This window comes from Mustela putorius, unplaced genomic scaffold (genome assembly GCF_011764305.1).
Source record: "Mustela putorius furo isolate JIRA1106 unplaced genomic scaffold, ASM1176430v1.1 tig00000992_pilon_pilon_pilon, whole genome shotgun sequence".
NCBI lineage: Eukaryota > Metazoa > Chordata > Mammalia > Carnivora > Mustelidae > Mustela > Mustela putorius.
The window spans coordinates 2,643,121-2,665,114 of record NW_025421526.1 but is presented as its reverse complement, the minus strand read 5'-3'; the positions used below and the strand labels follow the sequence as shown (position 1 = coordinate 2,665,114).

Below are 21,994 nucleotides of genomic sequence, written 5' to 3'. Positions count from 1 at the left end.
CTATATCGCATAGCAACATAAGGAATTCTTGAATGTTAGCAAAATGTGAAGTTGATCAAAAGAAAACCAGCCAGAGGAATAGCATATAAATCTGCCATTACTATTATAAATCAGTGTGTAAATTTTCTGGTTAGTAGCTCAGAGTTGGATTCTCATTTTATATTTGCAAAAAATAATTAGGGGATTGAAAAGGTAACTAGGAAATCAAAAAGGCCACGGTCAGAGTTGCCTGGCTTCTGTTGGGGTGCAGAGTAGACTCCCACTGTCCCATGTAGAATTTGTGTGGAGTTGCACGTAGACATACACCAGTTCATTCTTCAAACCATGTGACATAGTATCAAGTGTATTACTTTGTTTATTGTTCAGATTACAAAAGATTTTTTTGAAAACAGTTTCATGCAGATGTAGTTTTATGTAACCAACCTCTAGTTCTTTCTTACCTGTCAAGATAATAGTAGTGGAATTAACTGAATACAGACTCTCAACTAAAATAGTAACACCTCTTGCAGACAAAGTAATATGGTCCACATCTATAATGACTTTAGCTAAGATGATAATCTGAAAACAAAAAAGAAGCATTGAATCACCGAATGTTTTCTACTCTGCTCCTCTAATTAAGCTTTTTGTTCTTTGGTACTTCTCAGGAAGGTAAGGGGGGAACTCGAAATGGTGCAGTACAAGAAAAGCAAGCGGCAAAGGTTTGAATCAGAGTAGTTTTCACTGTCGGATCACTGTGGTGGACATGGCAGGCCAGTGTGTTCTTCCTGCAATATTCGCAGCTTTTGTGTCCTTGAAGTATGGGTTCATAGAAAGTAGTTCTCCTAAAGGTCACTGGATAGAAAAAGAAGCACCCAGATACACCGGGTGTCATAGGTTGAAGAATCAGTGTGATCAGCGAAAGGTCTGCAGTTAGAAAACTTGTCTTGTATACTACCGTGATTCTCTGCCTGCAGCGTGGGGATGATGAAAATGATACTGTGTGCCCACAGCCTGGCGGTGTTGGAAGTATCAGATAAGGGACAGAGGCAAAAAGTGCCTTGTAACTTGTAAAACTGCAGATAAATGAGGAATCCTCATAAATAATGGAGTTTCTATAGGTGGAAGGGGCCGGTGTAAAAAATACTGTGTATTTTACAAATTGGTAAACGCTTTTCCAGATAAAAATTTTTTCTCATTTTTTAAGTTTTGACTAAAAAGACTAATTTATTGATTTGAAGCTTGAATTCCCAGTTTTATACCTGAAATGCCGCCATTGCCTTCTCAGCTTCAACCGTTGATTCAAGAAAGGGTTCAAAGATTGATACGGTCATTATTCCACTTTCTAAAATTAAGTATTGTTGAAGGCGATTGTTGAAGGCAAAAAGGGATAATGCATAGCCCGCCCTTAAACAGATATCCTGGAAATAGGAGAAACATGTATTATCTTTAACTCAGTTCATCCATTATGTTACTCAAGGTAATGAATTTTGAATTCTTGACCATCTAAATATGGTGCATTCTTATCTTTGGGAGTAAAATTTGACATTATTGGGGAAAATAGGTAGTTGAGTTAACCCAGAATGTTATTGAACAGATAAAATTGAGAAGTAGGTTGCGGTATCAGAGATCCCAGGATCCTGGGATCAAGCCCCGCACTGGGCTCCTAGCTCAGCACGGAGCCTGCTTCCCCCTCTGCCTGCCACTCCCCCTGCTGGTGCATGCTCTCTCTCTGACAAATAAATAAATAAAATCTTAAATAAAAAATAAATAAAAGGAATAGCTCTTCCTTATAGTTAAATACTAATTAATAAATATACAAAGAAGATGTTTATAGCAGCATTATCAACAATCGCCAAATTATGGAAAGAGCCCCGATGTCCATTAACTGATGAATGGATGAAGAAGATGTGGTATATATTTACAGTGGAATATTATTTGGCCATAAAAGATGAAATCTTGCCATTTGCAATCGTGGTTGGAGCTAGAGTGTATTATGCTAAGTGAAGTCAGTCAGAGAAAGACAAATACCATATTATTTCACTCATATGTGGAATTTAAGAAACCAAACAAACAGGGGAAGTGGGGGAGAAGAAGAAAACCAGGAAGCCGACTTTCAACTAGAGAGAACAGACTGGTGGTTGCCAGAGGGCAGGGGATAGGGGGATGGGGTCCACGGGCGATCAGGACTAAGGCAGGCACCTGTGGTGAGCACCAGGTGTTGAATCATTAAATGGTGCCCCTGAAACTAATATGACACTATATAAACTAACTGGAATTTAAATAAAACTTGATTTTAAAAAAAGAATTTTTTTAAAAATTTCCATTAGGCAAATAAACCATGTAATCATTGTTGCATCCGTGGATGCTAAAACTGGTGAGCAAAAGTGCATGCAAAACAGAATTATTTGCATCGGCTCAAAGTGTCTCACCTCAAGAAACTTGTTAATTAAAAGAGGCAAGTACAGTGACTCGACAGTGGGGAAATACGACAGATAGTACTTTAACCAAGTACCCAGAGTTAGCACTGCCTGTTATAAGATGTAACAGCAGCATGTACCTCCTGAAAATAATGCACTGGGCAGGTGAGTAAAGAAGACCACATCAGGGGCGCCTGGGTGGCTCAGGGGGTTAAGCTGCTGCCTTAGACTCAGGTCATGATCTCAGGGTCCTAGGATGGAGCCCCGCATCAGGCTCTCTGCTCAGCGGGGAGCCTGCTTCTCCCCCACCACTTGTAATCTCTCTCTCTCTGTCAAATAAATAAATAAAATCTTAACAAAAGAAGAAGAAGAAGAAGAAGAAGAAGAAGAAAAGAAGAAGAAGAAGAAGAAGAAGAAGACGACGACAACCACATCATTTCTGTGGTATTCTTGCCAAAATACACCACCTCCATTTAATCATGAGAAAACATCAGCTAATTCAAATTGAGGGACATTCTACAAAGTAACTGGTGTAAACTCACAAAAAATGTCAAAATCATGGAAGACATGTAAAAATCATGAAAGACAAAGGACAGTGTTTCACAGATTGAAGGAAACTAAAGGGACATAACAGCTAGATGTAATAGGAGATCCTGGATTGGATTTTGGAAGAGAAAACGGACATTAGTGAGAAAATTGGCAAAACTAGATAAAATCTGCAGATGAGTTATTTGGTATCAGTGTTGATTTCCCTATTGATATCCAGGAAAGCTGGATAAAGGATATGCTAGAAATACTCCATACTATTTTTGCAAAATTTTGGAAAATCTAAAATTATCTCCAAATTTAAAGTTTTTGTGTTTTTTTGTTATTTTTTATTATTATGGTCAGTTAGCCAACATATAGAACATCATTAGTTTTTGATGTATTTTTTTGTTTCTTTGTTTTGAATTATCCTGCCCATAACAGATTGCTCGGGAAAAGCTTTCCTTCATCACAAATAGTTTGAGAAGCTACCACTCTGGAATATTGGGTAAGAAATGGATGATTGAAAGTTGAAACGTCATAAAATTAGGAAAAAGTTTCAACACATCCAGGGCAGAAAAGATTTATTCGTTCTTTGAGCATAAAAATTGCTACATTTCAAAGAAGAAATATGACAACTATGAAAAATATGGAACAGTAGTATTTCATCATTACAAACTAATGACCTACCAAAGAGATTTTACATTTTTTATGTAATATAGTTAAGTATTGCTGTGAAACATTTATAATTTGACAATGGGTCTAAAAACCTTTCCACATGAGCTCTAACATTTTATAAAGATATTACCTTATCTGGTGAGTGAAGAAGTTGAAGGACATCGGCATACCTAAATCCTTCGTTTTCATGTAATTCTTTCTGTAACAGATCATTCCTTAGGACGATGCATGCCAAGGTAAATGCCACTTCAACCTAAATATGTGGTTTTCAGAAATTATTTTTCACTCATGGTTTATCAAATGACATATTTCATTATGCAGACTTTCATATGGGATATACTTATTCAAAGATAATATATAATTCATTGATTCCAGTTTCCTAATATTTATTTTTTTCAGTTCTCTAATATTTAGAGGGTGGTATTTATAATGTTTGGAGGAATATCCCTTATCATTTTTAACAGCCATGTGCCGTCGGCACAACCACACGACTCTGCTGGGGAGCATGGGAGAAAGCAGCCAGAAATAGGAGGGGGCTTTATCTTAAGTGCATAGTTGGATCCCTTCCACATCTAAAAAAATTTTTTTTTAATTTCCTGGCATGGGGATAAAAGCTGTTTTGAATCGCTTGTTAGCTACTGACCATTGAGCTGGACGGCTTCCATGGAATGCCGCTGAATTAAAGCCCTGGGGAGCAGTCCTGAGAAATACTGTATGTCGGGAGTCATCTGACACACACTCTGAAGCCTTTTCAGGGGACGTAAATGAACCTCATCTATTGTGGGGACTCGACAGATAATGTTCTTTAAGCATTACATTATGCGTTTCTACGAAGAATATTATGAACTTGAAAAGCATGATTATTATTACAAAACTTTATTTACTACAGAATCATATTTGAAGAAAAGTATTGGAATATATTTGTGCTCTGTTTTTAACAAGTTAAAGAACTCATTGAAAACATATACCGAAATACAGGTGGACGCAATTGAAGTAAACCGTTTTGCCATGAAATTGTGCGTCTTAAAATAAAAATGTATTTTTATGTGGCATTTTCCATAGTCGTAGGAAATTTGTTTGTACTTTGAAAGTCAGCAGAGGTTTTACATATAATTCAAGCCAAAAAATTGCTAGTGTAGGCTCCTTCCTTTTTCCCCCATCAACTCCTATGAAAGAATATTCTCTCTCACAGCCAGAAAAGCTGCATAACTTAGAACATCTTTTCACATAATACATTCCTTAAAAGAAATAATACTGTATTTACTGACATATTTGTGTTTTCTCATTTCTGACAGAACTCATACCAAATTTTGAAGAGAAAATGTATTTTTTGGCCTTATAATTTCCTGCCTGACTAACTCTAGATGTCCTAAATTTCCAAAGCTTTGGTAGAGGATTTGAATAGACATGAGCATCATTTTATTAAGGGCAGTTTACTAGAAGTAAATAGAAGAGTGAATGACTCTTAAACAACTCATCAATTATTTATATAAGTAAACTATTGTTGCTGGCCAGCACAGACTGCTTGGTATAGGTAAAGCTATTTTAGTGGTGCAATAGTATAGGAATCACTTATATCTGAGAAATTTCGCTACATAAGTCACACACATCCTCATTATCCCCACCATTTTAGCAACCAATATCCGAAAAAGAAGAAATTCTGTGAATAATCAGATATCTGAGGAATAAAACTTATTCAATGAGTAAAGACACAAGACTTAATTATTTGAAAATGTAATATTTTAATAAAATTTACTATTTTTATAGCAAGTTTTTAATTTAAAACTTCTAGAATTTTGTTTAAAATGTTAAATTTTTAATTATACTTGTGAATTTACATAAAGATACAAATTATTCTCAAAAAGTCATATTTCTGTTAATTTTTACTACATCAGAAAAAAAACCCTTAATCAGAAAAAACCTTAAAACCTTTTATATACCTTGATGTTAGGAGAAGGGTGATTTCTCAGTAGTTGAATAAGTATTGGAAAGGCATTTTCCTCTACAACAAATTGTTGACTGATAGGATTACTTGTATGGGCAACACCTATAAGAATATACATAACAGTAAGAATATTTCTTTCCATCTTGGAAATGATAAAGTCAAACACAGTTTGGTATGTTGGATTAAGTTTTCTAGCATAATATGGTTAATAAATTACAAAAGGAAACATCATATTTATGGGTATTTACCAAAAAGATACAAATGTAGCCCAAAGGGGAACCTGCCCCCCAATGTTTACAGCTGCAATGTCCACAATAGCCTAACTATGGAAAGAGCCCAGATGTCCATCGGCAGATGAATAGATAAAGAAGATGCGGCATATACACAATGGAATATTACACAGCCATCAGAAAATGAAATCTTGCCATTTGCAACTAGAACTAGAGGGTATTATGCTAAGTGAATTAAGTCAATCAGAGAAAGACAATTATCATATGATCTCATTGGTGTGTGGAATTAAGATACAAGGCAGAGGATCATAGGGGAAAGGAGGGAAAAATGAAACAAGATGCTGAAACCAGAGACGGGGACAAAGTATAGAGACTTTTAATCTTAGAAAATAAACTGAGGATTGCTGGGGAGGATAGGGTCACTGGGTGGTGGACATTGGGGAGGGTATGTTTGGTCATGAGTGAGTACCGGGTATTCTATAAGACTGATGAGTCACAGGCCTGTACCCCCTGAAACAAACAATACATTATATATTAATTAATTGAATTTAAATTAAAAATAAGGAAATGCTATAGCAACAGTATTTTACCTGAATTAATTTTTTAAAAAGCAAAATGAATAAACATGGAAAAATTATTATTAGAAGTGTGGATGTTTTCTACTAGTTACAAACCAAGGAATGAGAAATGTTAGACTATCAAAGAATAATAATATAAAAGCTATCATTTACTGAAGATTTATTACCTGCAAGGTACTTAAGCTTATAGTTGCTCTTGTATTCCATAAAAAATATTTTTATAAAAATGAATAGAGTAAGTCACCTGATTAAAATTTCTAGATTCCTTAAATACACATAGTAAAAAGATAATCTTACCGTCTCCTTTTATAGCATAATACTTTAAATTATAGGCCAGTCTCGATTTAAAAACTTCTCATCTCTATCTAGTGGATATACAAATAATTTGAATTTTGTTCTTTTGCTAACAAATACCACAACATACACAGCAGGTTTATATACTTAAATATAAACACAAGATCAGACCTCTCTCTGAACAGTGGAGAGAAGTCACTTATCATCTGGGGAAGTCTGAAAGAACTGGAGGAAATAGGAGCAGAGGACATGTTTGTTTCCTTCTCTCCGACTCCCACCCTGGCCACCTGGCGATGTACAGACATTGACTACATGAATATTCTTGACTCAGCTGGCAGGTCTTGAATGCCTAACTCATCAGGAACTGAGGTAAAAAGTAGAGTTAAAAAGAGAAATTAGAGGGTGCCTGGGTGGTTCAGTCAGCTGTGTGTGAATCTTCATCTCAGTTCAGGTCTTAATCTCAGGGTCATGAGTTCAAGCCCTGCATTGGGCTCCACATTGGGCATGGAGCCTACTTAAAAAAAAAAAAAAAATGGAAAAGAGGAATTAGAATCTCTGCCTCCAAGGTGTTTATATTCTATAAGGGAAGCAACTATTTAAATACATGATTTCAGTACATGCAATGGGTGCTTTAACAAAGATACAGAAAATACACCTGAAGCACAGAAAAGGAATTGCTAATCTCAGAGTAAGTGGAAACGGAGTAAACGGAGATTTTGAAGAGTGAGGGTGCTAACGTAGGTCCCCCCAAAATGAATATTTTTAATAATCATGATTATGACAACGATGATGGTAGTGTGATAAAATGAATACCATCCCATCTCTGACTGAATCTTCACATATTAATAATGGGATGAAACCCCACTAGGTTAGGAAAAGAAGCACTATGAGCCGTAGGCTGAACAATTCTCAGAGCTCACACAGCGCTAGGAATGGTTTATGCTCTGTGGCCAGAGTTCAGATTCCTCATAATTCAGGGGATTATATAAGGAATTAAGTCCTTGGAACGATATCATCTTAATAGTGGAGTTAAGTTAGTTCCACAGTAAAAGCTGCTCTAGAATTGTCCTAATAAAGCTTGAAAGCTAGCTGCAAATGGAGCAAACTGATCCCAAGATAACTGCATGCCAGAACAAAGCCTAACTCCCTTCAAAGAAAAACAAAAAAATTCAGCATCTATCAGTTTGCGATTCACAATGTCCAGCACTCAATCAAAACATTATGCATAATTTTAAAATAGAAAATATCTAAGATAAAATATATACAAGAATTATGTATTGGAAACTAGGAATCATTGCTGATTGATATTAAAGAAGACCTAAACAAGTAGAGAGACATAGTTTATAGATTGGAAGTCTTACTATTTCAGAGATGCCTGTTCTCCACAAATTTGTTTATAGATTTCATGCAATTCCAATAAAAATAATAGATCTTTTTCATAAATTGACAGATTGATTTTTTAAATTATATGGAATGGCAAAGGACCTAGAATAGCCAAAACAACTTTAATAAAGAATGGCGATGTTGAAGGACTTATTCTTCCTGCTTGCATGATTTACTGTAAACTTTCAATAATTAAGACAGTGAGTATAACATAAAGATAGACAAATGAGTAAATAGAAGAGAATAAAAAATCCAGAAATAACTCAGAAAAATTCATTGGAGGAAAAGATAATCTTTTCAATAAATGGAGCTGAAACAGTTGGATAGCCATATAAAAAAAAATCTTGGCCATATGCAAAAATTAACTCAAAATGGATCTTATGTCTAAATACAGAAAAGAAACAAAACCTTTGTGATCTTGAGTTTGGCAGGTTTCTTAAAGATGACACATAACTTATGAACTAAATTTAAAATACCAATAAATTGGACTTCATCAAAGTTAAAAACTTTTACTCTTCAAAAGACACTGTTACGGGACACCTGGGTGGCTCAGTGGGTTAAGCCGCTGCCTTCGGCTCAGGTCATGATCTCAGGATCCTGGGATCGAGTCCCGCATCGGGCTCTCTGCTCAGCAGGGAGCCTGCTTCCCTCTCTCTCTCTCTGCCTGCCTCTCCGACTACTTGTGATTTCTCTCTGTCAAATAAATAAATAAAATCTTAAAAAAAAAAAAAGACACTGTTACAAAAATGAAAGGACACACTATAGACTGGGAATAAGAAAAAAATACATCTAACAAATGATTTGTATCTAGAATATATAAAGAATGTTTATAATTCAATATGACAACACAATTTAAAAAACGGGCAAAATAGGGGTGCCTGGGTGGCTCAGTGGGTTAAGCCTCTGCCTTCAGCTCAGGTCATGATCTCAGGGTCCTGGGATCGAGTCCCGCATTGGGCTCTCTGCTCGGCAGGGAGCCTGCTTCCCTCTCTCTCTCTGCCTGCCTCTCTGCCTACTTGTGATCTCTCTCTCTCTCTGTGTCAAATAAATAAATAAAATCTTTAAAAAAAAAAGTAAAAAAAAGGGCAAAATATCTGAACAAAAACTTTACCAAAAAGGATATACAAATAGCAAGTAAGCACATGAAAAGATGCTCTGCATCATTAATATTGGGGAAATACAAGTTAAAACCATAACATATGCACTCTAATGGCCAAAATCATCGTACTAAGTGCTGGCAAGGATGTGAAGCTGTTGGAACTCTCATACACTGCTAGTAGGAATGCAAAGTAATAGCACAACTTTGAAAAACGGTCTGGCAGTTTCTCTGTAAGTTAAACACACACCTACTCAATGACCCAGGAATCCTACTTTTTGGTATTTACCCTAGAGAAATGGAAACATCTGTGTCTGTACAAAGACTTACACACAAATGCTCATGGCAGCTTCATGTACAATAGCAGGAAACTGGCAACAATCTAAATGCCCATGAGTGGGCACCTGGACAAACGGGTCATAGTATGTCCATGTGCATTCGCCAGGCTTGCCAGAGGAACAGCAGCAGCGTGTGTATGCATGTGGGGAGGCAGATCATAACTACAGGTATCATAAGTCATAAAATCATCCATCATACCACACAATGGAATATGACTCAGCATTTAAAAAGTGAACACATATGCATAAATATCAAAATAGCTATGCTGAGTGAAAGCAGCAACAAAAAGGCACATCTGTATAATCCAGTTACAAAAAACTCTCGAAAATACAAACTAATCTACACTGATAGAACACATCAGTGGTTCTCTGGGGATGGAAGCCAAAGAGGGGATTCCAAAAGCACACAATGAAACCATTTGGGGTGACGACTATATTCATTTATTTGACTACTGTGATGGTGTCACAGCTGAACGCACATGTTAAAACTCGCCAAATTGTATGGTTTAATGTATTTTTATATTTTATTCTATTGTATATTTTATTTAAATATTTTATTGTGGGGCTCCTGGGTGGCTCAGTGGGTTAAGCGTCTGTCTTCAGCTCAGGTCATGATCTCAGGGTCCTGGGATCAAGTCCCACATCGGGCTCTCTGCTCAGCAGGGAGTCTGCTTCCCCCTCTGCCCCCGGCCCCCCGTGCACTTGCGCTTACACAAACATGCTCTCTCTATGAAATAAAATCTTTAAAAATAAATAAATATTTTATTGTATGTAAAATATTTCAATAGGTCTTTAAAAACTCACATTTAAAATTTTCTGGGCATGCAAAGAAGTAGGAAAATATGATCCATAATCAGGAAAAAATATTGGCCAGTAGAGACCCAGAAATGATACAGATGCTGGAACTCATTACAGGGACTTTAAAACAGCTATTTTAAATATGTTACATATGTTCAAGAGTGTAGAAGAAAAAATGAACATGAGGAGGAAGAAAAAGGGAGGTGTGTGTGTATGTATAACCACTCTAAACCAGTAAATTTGAAATCAAGAGTTTTCCTCCACAATTCTCGTGGAGATCCCCTTGTCTGTGGCAAATGTAGATGATTTGTAGACAGCTTCGAAGTGAAGTAATGAGAAGAAATTGCACATTTGTGCATGGGCATTTACACACACACACACACACACACACAGTAGTTCTGTATATATGTTGTCATCTATTAGAATTTTAGAAACCTCTATAATCTATACCATAGGTTCTGGCTAAAAAAAAGAAACATTATTTTGTCTGACTGACTGCCTTAGAGCTTTAATGAACTTCAGCAAAGTAGCTTTTTCAAGCAAGGAGAAAAAAATCTTTTTGGAGCCAATTCCTACATTCTTCATTCAGCTAGACTATTTTTTCAGGAAATACAATCAACTACAAATAAAGATTTTTTTTCTTATGTATAAGAAACAGTCTACAATTCGCTTCATGCATTCATGAAGGTCAGCAAAGAACTTCAATGTTCATTTTTGGTAGCTCAATCACTGACAACTCTATAGACTCTTACAGACAGCCCCAACTGTTAGTTCCTTTGCAATGAAAGGAACAACTAGACTTACTGGCCACTTTTATTTTTTTTTTTTTAATATTTTATTTATTTACTTGAGAGAGACAGAGATCACAAGTAGGCAGAGAGGCAGGCAGAGACAGAGAGGGAGAAGCAGGCTCCGGGCTGAGCAGAGAGCCCGATGTGGGGCTCGATCCCAGGACCCTGAGGTCATGACCTGAGCCAAAGGCAGAGGCTCAACCCACTGAGCCACCCACCCCACTTTTACTCATTAAGGTCTTAGAAAAATAAATAACAGTGATAGGCCTTTTATAGATTGAGTATGACTTAGGGCTTTATCAGTGGAGACAGAGAGGAAGGGAAGTATCTTACTGATAATTTAAGAATTGAGAAAAACTTCACAAACCAATACAAATGGACCCCACGGCTCTGATGACACTCAGAAGCGTGCCTTCAGCGATTTTACTAATCCTCAGTAAGCGAACCAACGGGGCGATGCCATTGCCCTCGCAGATCTGATTCTGATGCATCCTGCTGTCCTTACTTAGGGCTATGACTGCCTCACCTCCTGGTCAAGAAAAGCAAGAAATATGTCGGCTACTTCAAGGTGCTGCTCCACGTGGTGCTGATTTATGCACAGGAAATAACTTACCCACGTACTGCATTTTCGCTGACGGTGACAAAAGCATATTTATTATAAAGTTGTATCCGATCTGTTCTGCCATGTACTTCTGCTGTTTCAGGGTTTGTCCTGCCAAGGCCCAAAGGGTCACAGCTCCTTGTTCCTTAACATCTGTTTGAAATGCCTATTAAAAAAAAAAAAATCCATTTTTCCAATGCACATTTTTAAAATTTTTTTATTTCCTTTCAGCGTAACAGTATTCATTGTTTTTGCACCACACCCAGTGCTCCATGCAATCCGTGCCCTCTATAATACCCACCACCTGGTACCCCAACCTCCCACACCTCCCCCCGCCCCTTCAAAACCCTCAGATTGTTTTTCAGAGTCCATAGTCTCTCATGGTTCACCTCCCCTTCCAATTTCCCCCAACTCCCTTCTCCTCTCCATCTCCCCATGTCCTCCATGCTATTTGTTATGCTCCACAGATAAGTGAAACCATATGATAATTGACTCTCTCTGCTTGACTTATTTCACTCAGCAGAATCTCTTCCAGTCCCGTCCACGTTGCTACAAAAGTTGGGTATTCGTCCTTCTGATGGAGGCATCATACTCCATAGTGCATATGGACCACATCTTCCTTAACAATTTGTCTGTTGAAGGACATCTTAGTTCTTTCCACAGTTTGGCTACCGTGGCCATTGCTGCTATGAACATTGGGGTACAGATGACCCTTCTTGTCACTACATCTGCATCTCTGGGGTAAATACCCAGTAGTGCAATTGTGCACATTTATTGAACATTGTAGGGATGTTTTTTAAAATATTCATTCTAAGGACGCCTGGGTGACTCAGTCATGTAAGTGTCCAACTCTTGGTTTTGGTTCAGATCATAATCTCAGGGTCATGAGTCAAGCCCCGTGTCAGGCTTCACACCAGGCATGGTGTCCACTTGAGATTCTTCCCTGGCCCCTGCAACAGGCTCGCACACTCTCTCTAAAACCAACCAACCAACCAACAAACAAATAAGTAAAATCTTTAAAAAAAAAGTTCATTTAAGAATTCGTTTTAGGGACGCCTCAGTGGCTCAGTCATTAAGCGTCTGCCTTCAGCTCAGGTCATGATCTCAGGGTCCTGGGATCGAGCCCCGCATTGGGCTCCCTTCTCAGTAGGAAGCCTGCTTCTCCCTCTCCCACTACCTCTGCTTGCTTGTGTTCCCTCTCTCGCTGTCTCTCTCTGTCAAATAAATAAAATCTTAAAAAAAAAAAAGAGTTGGTTTTAGTTTTCTTCTCACTTTACTAAATTCAGTATTGAATACTTTGTCTAAGAAGTATGACAAGTTATCATAAAATTCCTACCTTGAGGAGTTTTAAAAGATATTTACTTAATGATTGTTCCAGAAATGCTCTCTGTATATACGGGTTGTAACTAGCCAGTGATTCCACAGCCATTGCTCCCTTCACTTGGACACTAAGTTGTTTCCCTTTAAAAAGAGCCACCAGAGGAGGAATGGCTCCCTGCAGAGCGATGGCATCCTGAACATCCCTGTTGTCACGGGCAACCTCAGCGATGGTGGCAGAAGATACAGCCTTCAGCACATCTTCAAATGAATTCAAGAAACAGTTAAACAAACTTTTTAAAAATACAAAAATGCAACTTATCATTAGATTCCTTATTAACAAAATCCAACTTAGAGAGTGTATAGAAAATAAGAGAAACAGGAATAAAATTGTCCAGATTCTCCCAACCCAAATGCAAGTATTTCCTTTAGTCTTATTCACTTTTTAAAGGAAAAGATATATTTAAGTAGTGTTACAGACATATTTAACATAATTGTACTATAAGCACAATATCTTACATTTTAATTTACCAGTAAAACATTTTCTCATTCTTTATGAGCATCAGTGTCTCCCAAATGTTCCATTAATGAGTGTATTACATTTCCTTATCCGTTCACCTTTTAAAAAAATAGATGTCATTTCCAACTTTTCACTGTTAAACAATATTTAGGAGAAATCTTGGCATGAAAGTTATTTTTCTTTCCTGGATTTCCCCTTAGTATATAGAGTCCCAGGTATTATTGGAATAATTTAATATATCACAGTAAACTAGTTTCCAAAAATGATCATTTCATTTTACCCTTTCATAATCAGAGTATGAGTGTTCAATGTGACTGTACATTTTTAAGTATAGATATCGATACCAGCATTAAGAATAAATACATACATTTAGCTAATTTGATAAGCAAAAAGCTGTGTCTCTTTTTATTTCATATTTTTGGATACTGTTGAATCTAAATAGTTTCATACATTCTTATTAACCAGTTGTATTTGTTCTCTTTAAAACTTACAGAAAATTTACAAAAGTCCAAGAACTCCCTCAAGACTTTTTTTTTAGCTTTTTCTTACTTTCTGTCATGATGTTTCAAACTTACCACATACCTGCTCTGCTCCAGCCCTGAAATGAACCATTTCTTCAAGTTCTCTTTTCTTTTAATGAGGAATGGTACTTAGAAATCAAGATTTCTGGGTACTAGATATGTTCATTTCTACTGAAATATCATTGCTTCTAGACTCTCCAAGCAGACAAAACTAGGAAAATAAATATGCTTCCAATTTCCCAATTCCAGCCCAACCCTACAGGATTCTTTATTGCCTTCCCATAGTCTGTATACGTCTTTTCACAGTGAGGCCACAATACTATCAACATATTTATTCATTTGTTCAGTTCTACAATACTCAGAACACAGGTTCAGAGCCGTTTCACCCATATCACTATGAAATACAAATCCAAATTATGTTTGCAGTTATTTTTTTTTCTCCTCTAGACTGAGATTATATAATGAAGTGCTATGTTCACCCATTTTGTTTTTGTTTTTTTTTAAGAAGGGTCCACACCCAGTCTGGAGCCCAATGTGGGGCTTGAACTCACGACCCTGAGATCAAGACCTGATCTGAGATAGTCAGATGCTTAACCGACTGAGCACCCAGGTGCCTGTGAAGGGCTATGTTCAAAAGTCACAGGTTATTAATTTTTTTCTTCTTCTTTTAAAGTCTTCATGTGGGGTCCCTGGGTGACTCAGCCAGTTGAGCATCTACCTTCGGTTCGGGTCATGGTTTCAGGATCCTGGGATCAAGGCCCCTGTTGGGCTCCCTGCTTCTCCCTCTCTCTCTCGATCTCTCTCAAATAAATAAGCAAAATATTTTTAAAAAATAAAAAATAAAATCTTTACGTAATTCATTTGAAATCTAGTTGGGTTCGTTTGTTTCTGCTTGTTTTAAATTTTAGTTTTCCCCAGTAGCCTTATAGATCTAATGTGCTTTTTTGTAATATGTAAGACACACGTTTCCCAAAGTCAAAACTGTACAGAAGGTGTCTTTGTATTCAATTGGGCAGACTCAAAACCTAATGCTTGAGCTTTCACAGACTATTCAGGTTAGTTCTCTCTATTAAGGCCGATTGTTCATATATGTGTGTGTGTATGTTTCTGTGCATGTGTGGGTGTGCCTGTGTGTGTGTGTGTGTGCATGCGTGTGTGTGCATATCACATATCAAATATATTAACTTTTTGTTATGAATATTTTCATCATTCAATCATTTGTTTTCTCAGCAAGTACTTTATTGAGGAGCTACTACATGTCAGGCACTGTCTTAGGCACAGAGAAACAGTGATGAACTGACAAGACAAAGTCCTTGAACCTTGTGGGACAAGCCAAAGGCCAGAAGAATGAAATAGCAATATGTTCCATACTAATTCAGAGTAAAATAAGGGAAGTGACAGGAAGTGATGGGAAGGTCATTTCTATTTGGAATTAGGTTAGAAGGGCACATAAGCTATGACAGAAATTTGGGCTTTATCTTAGGTGACAAAGAACAAGTGAATGATTTAAAAAAGGGTAAAAATGTGATCAACTTTGCATTTACCTATATAACTCTAGTAATACTTGGAATGTTAAACCCAGTAGGTTACTAAAATTAAGGGAGTGGGGGGGGGATCATTTTTTAACCCTGTACTGCTAAGTCAGTCCAAAAAGTGGAAATTCCTATACTCAGGTGTGTTGCTCATTTCTTCCATAAAAGGAATAGTGAGGGAGTGTCTGGGTGGCTCAGTGGGTTAAGCCTCTGCCTTCAGCTCAGGTTATGATTTTATGATCTCAGGGTCCTGGGATCGAGCCCCACATCGGGCTCTCTGCTCAGTGGGGAGCCTGCTTCCTCCTCTCTCTCTGCCTGCCTCTCTGCCTACTTGTGATCTCTGTTTGTCAAATAAATAAATAAAATCTTCAAAAAAAAAAAAGGAAAAGTGAGTTACAAAATTTCTTAATTTGGAGAATCAGTAATCACAAATGCATGACTTGGGTTCTTTTGGCACTATTTTTTTTCCTCTTTTCTTGAAGCAAACTTTACAACAGTGAGGCTGAAGTTTTGATCTATTTGACTCCTGTGTCTACTTACCAAATGGATCCAAATTCTAAAGGAAGAGGGACTATCTTAGCGCCTCAATAGCCCAAACTGTCTCCAATGCTTAGAGGAAAAGCAGGGACTCGGTTAGAGAGCCAGAAAGAGTAGATTCAAACAACAATGAAGTTCTGAAAAGTAAATACAACTGCTTAGGAGAGTGTGGTATATTAAAAACCAACCAACCAACCAACCAACCAACCAAGACAGACCGAGAACAGAGGCTGAGGAACCCCATCTTTAAGAGTTTAGATGGAGTTGGTCTGTATAAGAGTTAAGAATGGAGATGGTCTGTATCTCAAGTTCCTGAAGTTTTCAGATTCTGGAAGGTCCTGACCGCAGGTACTGTCTCTCACCGAAGCCCGTGGGAGAGCGGTGGGCACACCTGCCATGAGCCGTGCCAGTGCTCAGCCTAGGAAGGATGACGAGCTCCATAAGTTTTGCTGACAGTTTGCAGTTGAAAAGCATTGTGTGTACTTTCTGTACAGCTTTCTACTTCCACGGTGGGGTCCTGCGAATCCTAGTCAGTAACACAGAGCAGGACGATCGAGGGCCAGAGGAAGGATGAACTCTGAAGCAGTACAGGGATGAGGGTAGGCACGCAGCAGAAGGTGGCAGAGTAAGAAATAAGCAGCTGAAGACGGGTGAGGCAACGGCTTACACCCAACCAAAGCCGGCAGGGGAGGAAGTCCCAGAGCCAGGGGTGAGACTGAGGAGAGATTAATAAATCCGTCGTCTCAAGAAACTGCCCATGACTCTGCTCTGGGGCCATTTTACCTTAATGCATGAAATCTTAGAGTTGGTGAGAATGGTTAAGATGATACTGGAATTAATAAAATTCCTTTTTGAACCCCTACACATTAACAACCCAGCTAACAGCCAAGAGAAGTATTTGTTAAAGGACTAAAATTATAAATGAAGAGGAAAAAAATGATTAACTTTTTTCCACAAAATTATCTTCCTTGGAATGAGGAGATAAAATAGATTACAGATTAGGATAAATTACATTCAGTAAGATAAGACAAGAGCCCAAAAGAAACAATTTCAACAATTTATTTCTACAGTTTTCCTTCATGCATTTATTTACTGTACTTGTTCAAACAGCCTCTATAATTTGTGCTTTGCTCTAGCATCTAGGATTTGGAGGATGAAAAAGGATAGGGAGAACTAGTCCCTGTCTTTACATTGTTTTAGGGGGGGATGGGCAGAGGGAGAGGGCGAGAATCTTGAGGCAGCTTCACACCCAGCACAGAGCTGGACTTGGGCTCAATCTCACAACCCTGAGATTAGGGCTTGACCTGAAATCAAGAGTTGGATGCTCAACTAAATGAGCCACCCAGGCCTGCCCTGCTCTGTCTTTACGTTTTAATTAAGGAGATAAGACAGAAATAATAAAATAAAGAACAATTATAAACAAGTAAAAAATTCTATGGCTGAAATAAGCATTTTAAAAGCTGGCTCTCTCGTGCTTTTTTTAAAAACTTCTTTAAAAAAAAAAAGAATTTTATTTATGTATTTCTGTGAGAGAAGAGAGCATGAGCAGGGGAAGCCGCAGGCAGAGGGAGAGGCAGAAACAGGCTCCCCACTGAGCAGAGAGCCCTAAATTGGGCTCGATCCCAGGACCCTGAGATCATGACCTGAGCTGAAGGCAGATGCTTAACCCACTGAACCACCCACGTGCCGCTATAATGCTATTTTTTAGATTTATTTTTATAATGCTATTTTTTAAAACTGCAGTACAATGTTGTATCAATTTCGACTGTATAACACAGAACATAGTGATTGGATGATTCTATGCATTGTCTCTAACGCTGTTCTTAAAAATGATACAGTTGGGGAACCTGGGTGGTTCGATTGGTTAGTGTCTGTCTCTTGATCTCAGCTCAGGATCTCAGGGTCCTGAATTCAGGCCCTGAACTGGGCTACACAGTGGGTGTGGAGCCTACTCAGGAAAAAACAAAGATAAAGTAGAGCCTAGTTACTGATGGGGCCGATTAGAGCAGATGACCTTGGGAATTTTAATGAAGGGAAAGGACTTCAAATGATTTCCCCATAGGAGAGGGGTTCTTAGAAGATGACAATTTTTTAAAAGATTTTATTTCTTTGTCAGAGAGAGAGCACAAGCAAGGGGAGTGGCAGGCAGAGGGAGACACAGGTTCCTCACTGAACAAGGATCCAGATGTGAGACTTGATCCCAGGACCCTGGAATCATGACCTGAGTGAAAGGCAGACACTTCACTGACTGAGCCAGCCAGGTGTGCCCAGCAGACCCGAATTACTAACTCTGAAACACTAACGTAAGAGCAAACTCCGTGCGACACCCCCTCATCCATACCCCGACTGACATGCTGACCAGCGTATTTTTTCTATCTTTATTCCTGGAAAACTAGAACAGAAAGATGATAAACTGAGGAAGAAAAATGAGCAAGCTTTCCCCCATTTTTTAATCCCCTCAAATTTGGGGAAAACCATGGAATTGAGGCTTACCCCGTTACATGTCTGCTCACTGCAGTGAACTAATTCCTACAGAACTGAAGAGACCGCCCGCAGTGCAGACCAGAGCTCCCTCACAGCTTGTGGTGCTCTTGTGCCGATACGTAATTCAGAATGTGGTAATTGGCCTAATGACATGATGACCTAGAATTCTGATATCCAATATCTAACAGCGAATCTGAAGCTTTCGTGGCAACTTATACATGGTTCCCAATGTGTCGTTCACACAAGGAGTTGTCTACTCAAGTCCCTGGGTGTACTAACTGCATTCTTTTCATGATTTATGCCAGTATTTCCATTTATTAAAAAAAAAAAAGTCTAATTAAACTTCATTTTTAAACTGTAACTCTGAGAGTCAATTCCTTTTATAAACCAGCATTTGAACTTGAGTGTTTTGGATATTTAGTTTACATTATACATGTGTAGATCCATTCTAGGACATGCATTCCTACCGGACAAGTCCAACCTGTATTTGCTTCAGTTCATATATCTGATCGCTTAGAAATGAAACAGAAATTGAGACTCACCTGAATCAGAACTCAGAAATGTGATAAGATATTGGATGCCTTTGTGGTCTCTCACTGCTCTTTGGTTTTGTTCATTTCCCATACATAACACCCGTATACAGTTCATTACATTTATTAGCACATTTTCTATGTCTAACCTCAAAAGACTTATCAGAGCTGGGATTCCATTCTAAAAATAAAGGAACAAAAATTAATTGATGGGCATGTGATATGATAAGCTCTGGTGGTATACACAACTAATGAACTGTTGAACACTGCATCTAAAACTAAGAGTATACTATATGTTGGCTGATTGAATTTAAATTTAAAAAACATTGAATTTTATAAGATTTATTCAGTCTTTATCTAAAAACATAAGTCCATAATCTGTCTCTCTATAAATATCTGTTTATGTAGGAGAGAATGCCCACAAACAAATATGTCTACCGGTATGTCACATTAAATGACAGTTAATATAATTTTGAGCATAAAGTAGCCTCCTCTACACCGAAGTAAAGTTCACTGTAACACTTAATAAAGCTCTAAAAGGTAAAGCAACTGATTAAGATTAATTGAATACACTGCCAATTTGGAAATATTCACCATTGCAGACATTGTACTGGAAATTGGTGATTATATTTGTGCAACACAAAATATTTTAAAATGTGAATATAATTTCCTAATTTTAAATGGAATAAAGATGGCATTTCCCTCTATTAACAGAAATAATTCAAAAGTATTAAGATCAACAGAAATGCAATCTCATTTTCAATAAAAGCAGGAGACATCTACAATGTTGAGTCGCAAACAGTAGGTGTGAGTTACCAGAAGAGAGGAGCGAGATAGCCCATGGCCACTGTCCACAGGAAATGTTAGCAGAGCACAGTTTTCCTAACAAGTTGCCTCTACCTTGAGGGGCAGAAAAAGAAACACACAATTCTCGGTCTGAAACAACAAGAATGGGTATGCAGGATGGTGGCAGGCTCTTTCCTGGGTCTATGGAGCAAAAAATTTCAAAATTTAAGGGAAGCAAAGATTAGCATCGAATCATACTGACAAGACATGTTCGGAAGAAGTAATCTGGTGGTGGGTACAACGGACGAGACGGACTCCACATTGTGGAGGGAACGGACTCTACATTGTGAAGTACTATGCACCCGTCTCTGCTGGCTCAAGGAAAAGGAAAGCAGAAAGGATCCACGCACACAGCTCCGTGGCATAATTCATAATTCATAATTCACCTCATATATGTTCTTTCCCACATATACTTCCTGCAAATAGCCAGACCAGAAAGAACTTACCTCATTCAAAGACGAGTAATGATCATAAAGGAACTAGAACAGCGTCTGTCTAAATATATTTAAGAAAAAAATAGAAAAACTTACGACAGATGAAGAATGCTCATTGAAAAATATTGTCACAAAATAGATGAAACTGTGACCAAAAGTGGTATATTATTGGCAACGAAAAAAGTTAATGAGGCAATCGCTTCTCTGAAACAGTAATGCACAGGAGAGACATCAGAGCTCAAGAAAGATTTTTTTTTTTGAGACGGGGAGAAGAAATGAGAGCTGAAAAAGCTCAGGAAAGATGTGGAGAAATATAAAAACCAAATTGTAATCAACACAAAAATAAATCGATGCTGAAAAACATAGCAAGTGACATGAAAGGATTGAGAAATAAAGAAAAATGAAATAAACTGAAGAGTGGACAAGGATGAGAACCAAAGTGACGACGACAGAATACAGAATACAGACAGCTACACGAGACAGGAACAGGTGATAACAATACACAAATAATTGGTGTTTGCACAGACAGGTGGTCCTTTAATTCAGATCAATGAATTCAGTGGTCAGTATTTGACTTTCACCTTACGATAGCTTTGACAGGATTGATTATTTTTTCCTCTTTGAAACACCTTCTTCACTTGGCTGATAGGACAATAGATTCCTCAGGCTTCCTCCTACCTCGCTGGCCATTCTTTCTTAGTCTCTTTGAGGTCCCTCAAGATCTTTCAACTTTCCAACACATACTGGTGACTCAACTTTCAAAATGTAACACAGAATGTGATCACTTCTCATCATTTCCACAATTATTGTTCTGGCCTAAGACATCATTACGTGTCATCTGGATTACCGACCTGTCATCTGGATTACCGACCTCTCATGTGGATTGCCGACCTGTCATGTGGATTACTGACCTGTCATCTGGATTACCGACCTCTCATGTGGATTGCCGACCTGTCATGTGGATTACCGACCTGTCATGTGGATTACTGACCTGTCATCTGGATTACCGACCTCTCATGTGGATTGCCGACCTGTCATGTGGATTGCCGACCTGTCATCTGGATTACCGACCTGTCATCTGGATTACCGACCTGTCATCTGGATTACCGACCTTGTCATCTGGATTACCATTACAGTTTTTAAATCAGTCTCGCAACATCCACCCTTGCCTGCCTATTTCAGAACAGAAGGTAAAGTGATGTAAATCTCTCCATGGAACTTCCCAGAACAAAACAGCTCAGTGACTTAACATACTCAGCACAGAAGCTAAGGTGTCTCACAGTTGCCCGCACAGCCTCACGTGACAGTGCACCACCGCCCAGCTGAGCATCACCCTTTTCCCTTCCCTCTGCTACCTTCGCTTTCCCGCTGTTCCTTGAATATTCCAGGCACATCCTGCCTTCCGTTAACTGTGCACTGTCTCCTCGGCCTAGAGTTCTCTTCTGGACGGAAAAGGATGGCACGCTCCCCCACCTCCTTGAGGTCTGTCCTCAAATGCCAACTGCCCCTTCCCACTTCCCTGCTTTACTTGCCTCCTTACCACTTCTGCTCACCTAACGTACTATATATTTGGTTTATCTGCGTTGTTTATTGTCTCGCTACTCCCAGCTACGAGCTCCA

At 38.2% G+C, this 21,994-nt stretch overlaps 1 protein-coding gene across 4 annotated transcripts in view; it reads right to left on the bottom strand.

Moving 5' to 3' along the window:
• Positions 1-21,994, bottom strand: part of ANKAR (ankyrin and armadillo repeat containing) — a 66,582-nt gene that overhangs the window by 7,433 nt on the left and 37,155 nt on the right. For all 4 annotated transcript variants that reach the window (XM_045086470.1, XM_045086469.1, XM_045086471.1 and 1 more), the window contains 8 exons: positions 19,107-19,275; positions 12,990-13,231; positions 11,666-11,819; positions 11,420-11,581; positions 5,540-5,646; positions 3,730-3,852; positions 1,239-1,397; positions 441-558 (listed from right to left, as the gene is read on the bottom strand). In XM_045086470.1, coding sequence (XP_044942405.1) covers positions 441-558; positions 1,239-1,397; positions 3,730-3,852; positions 5,540-5,646; positions 11,420-11,581; positions 11,666-11,819; positions 12,990-13,231; positions 19,107-19,275 — 1,234 coding nt within the window. The remainder of the gene's footprint in view (positions 1-440; positions 559-1,238; positions 1,398-3,729; positions 3,853-5,539; positions 5,647-11,419; positions 11,582-11,665; positions 11,820-12,989; positions 13,232-19,106; positions 19,276-21,994) is intronic.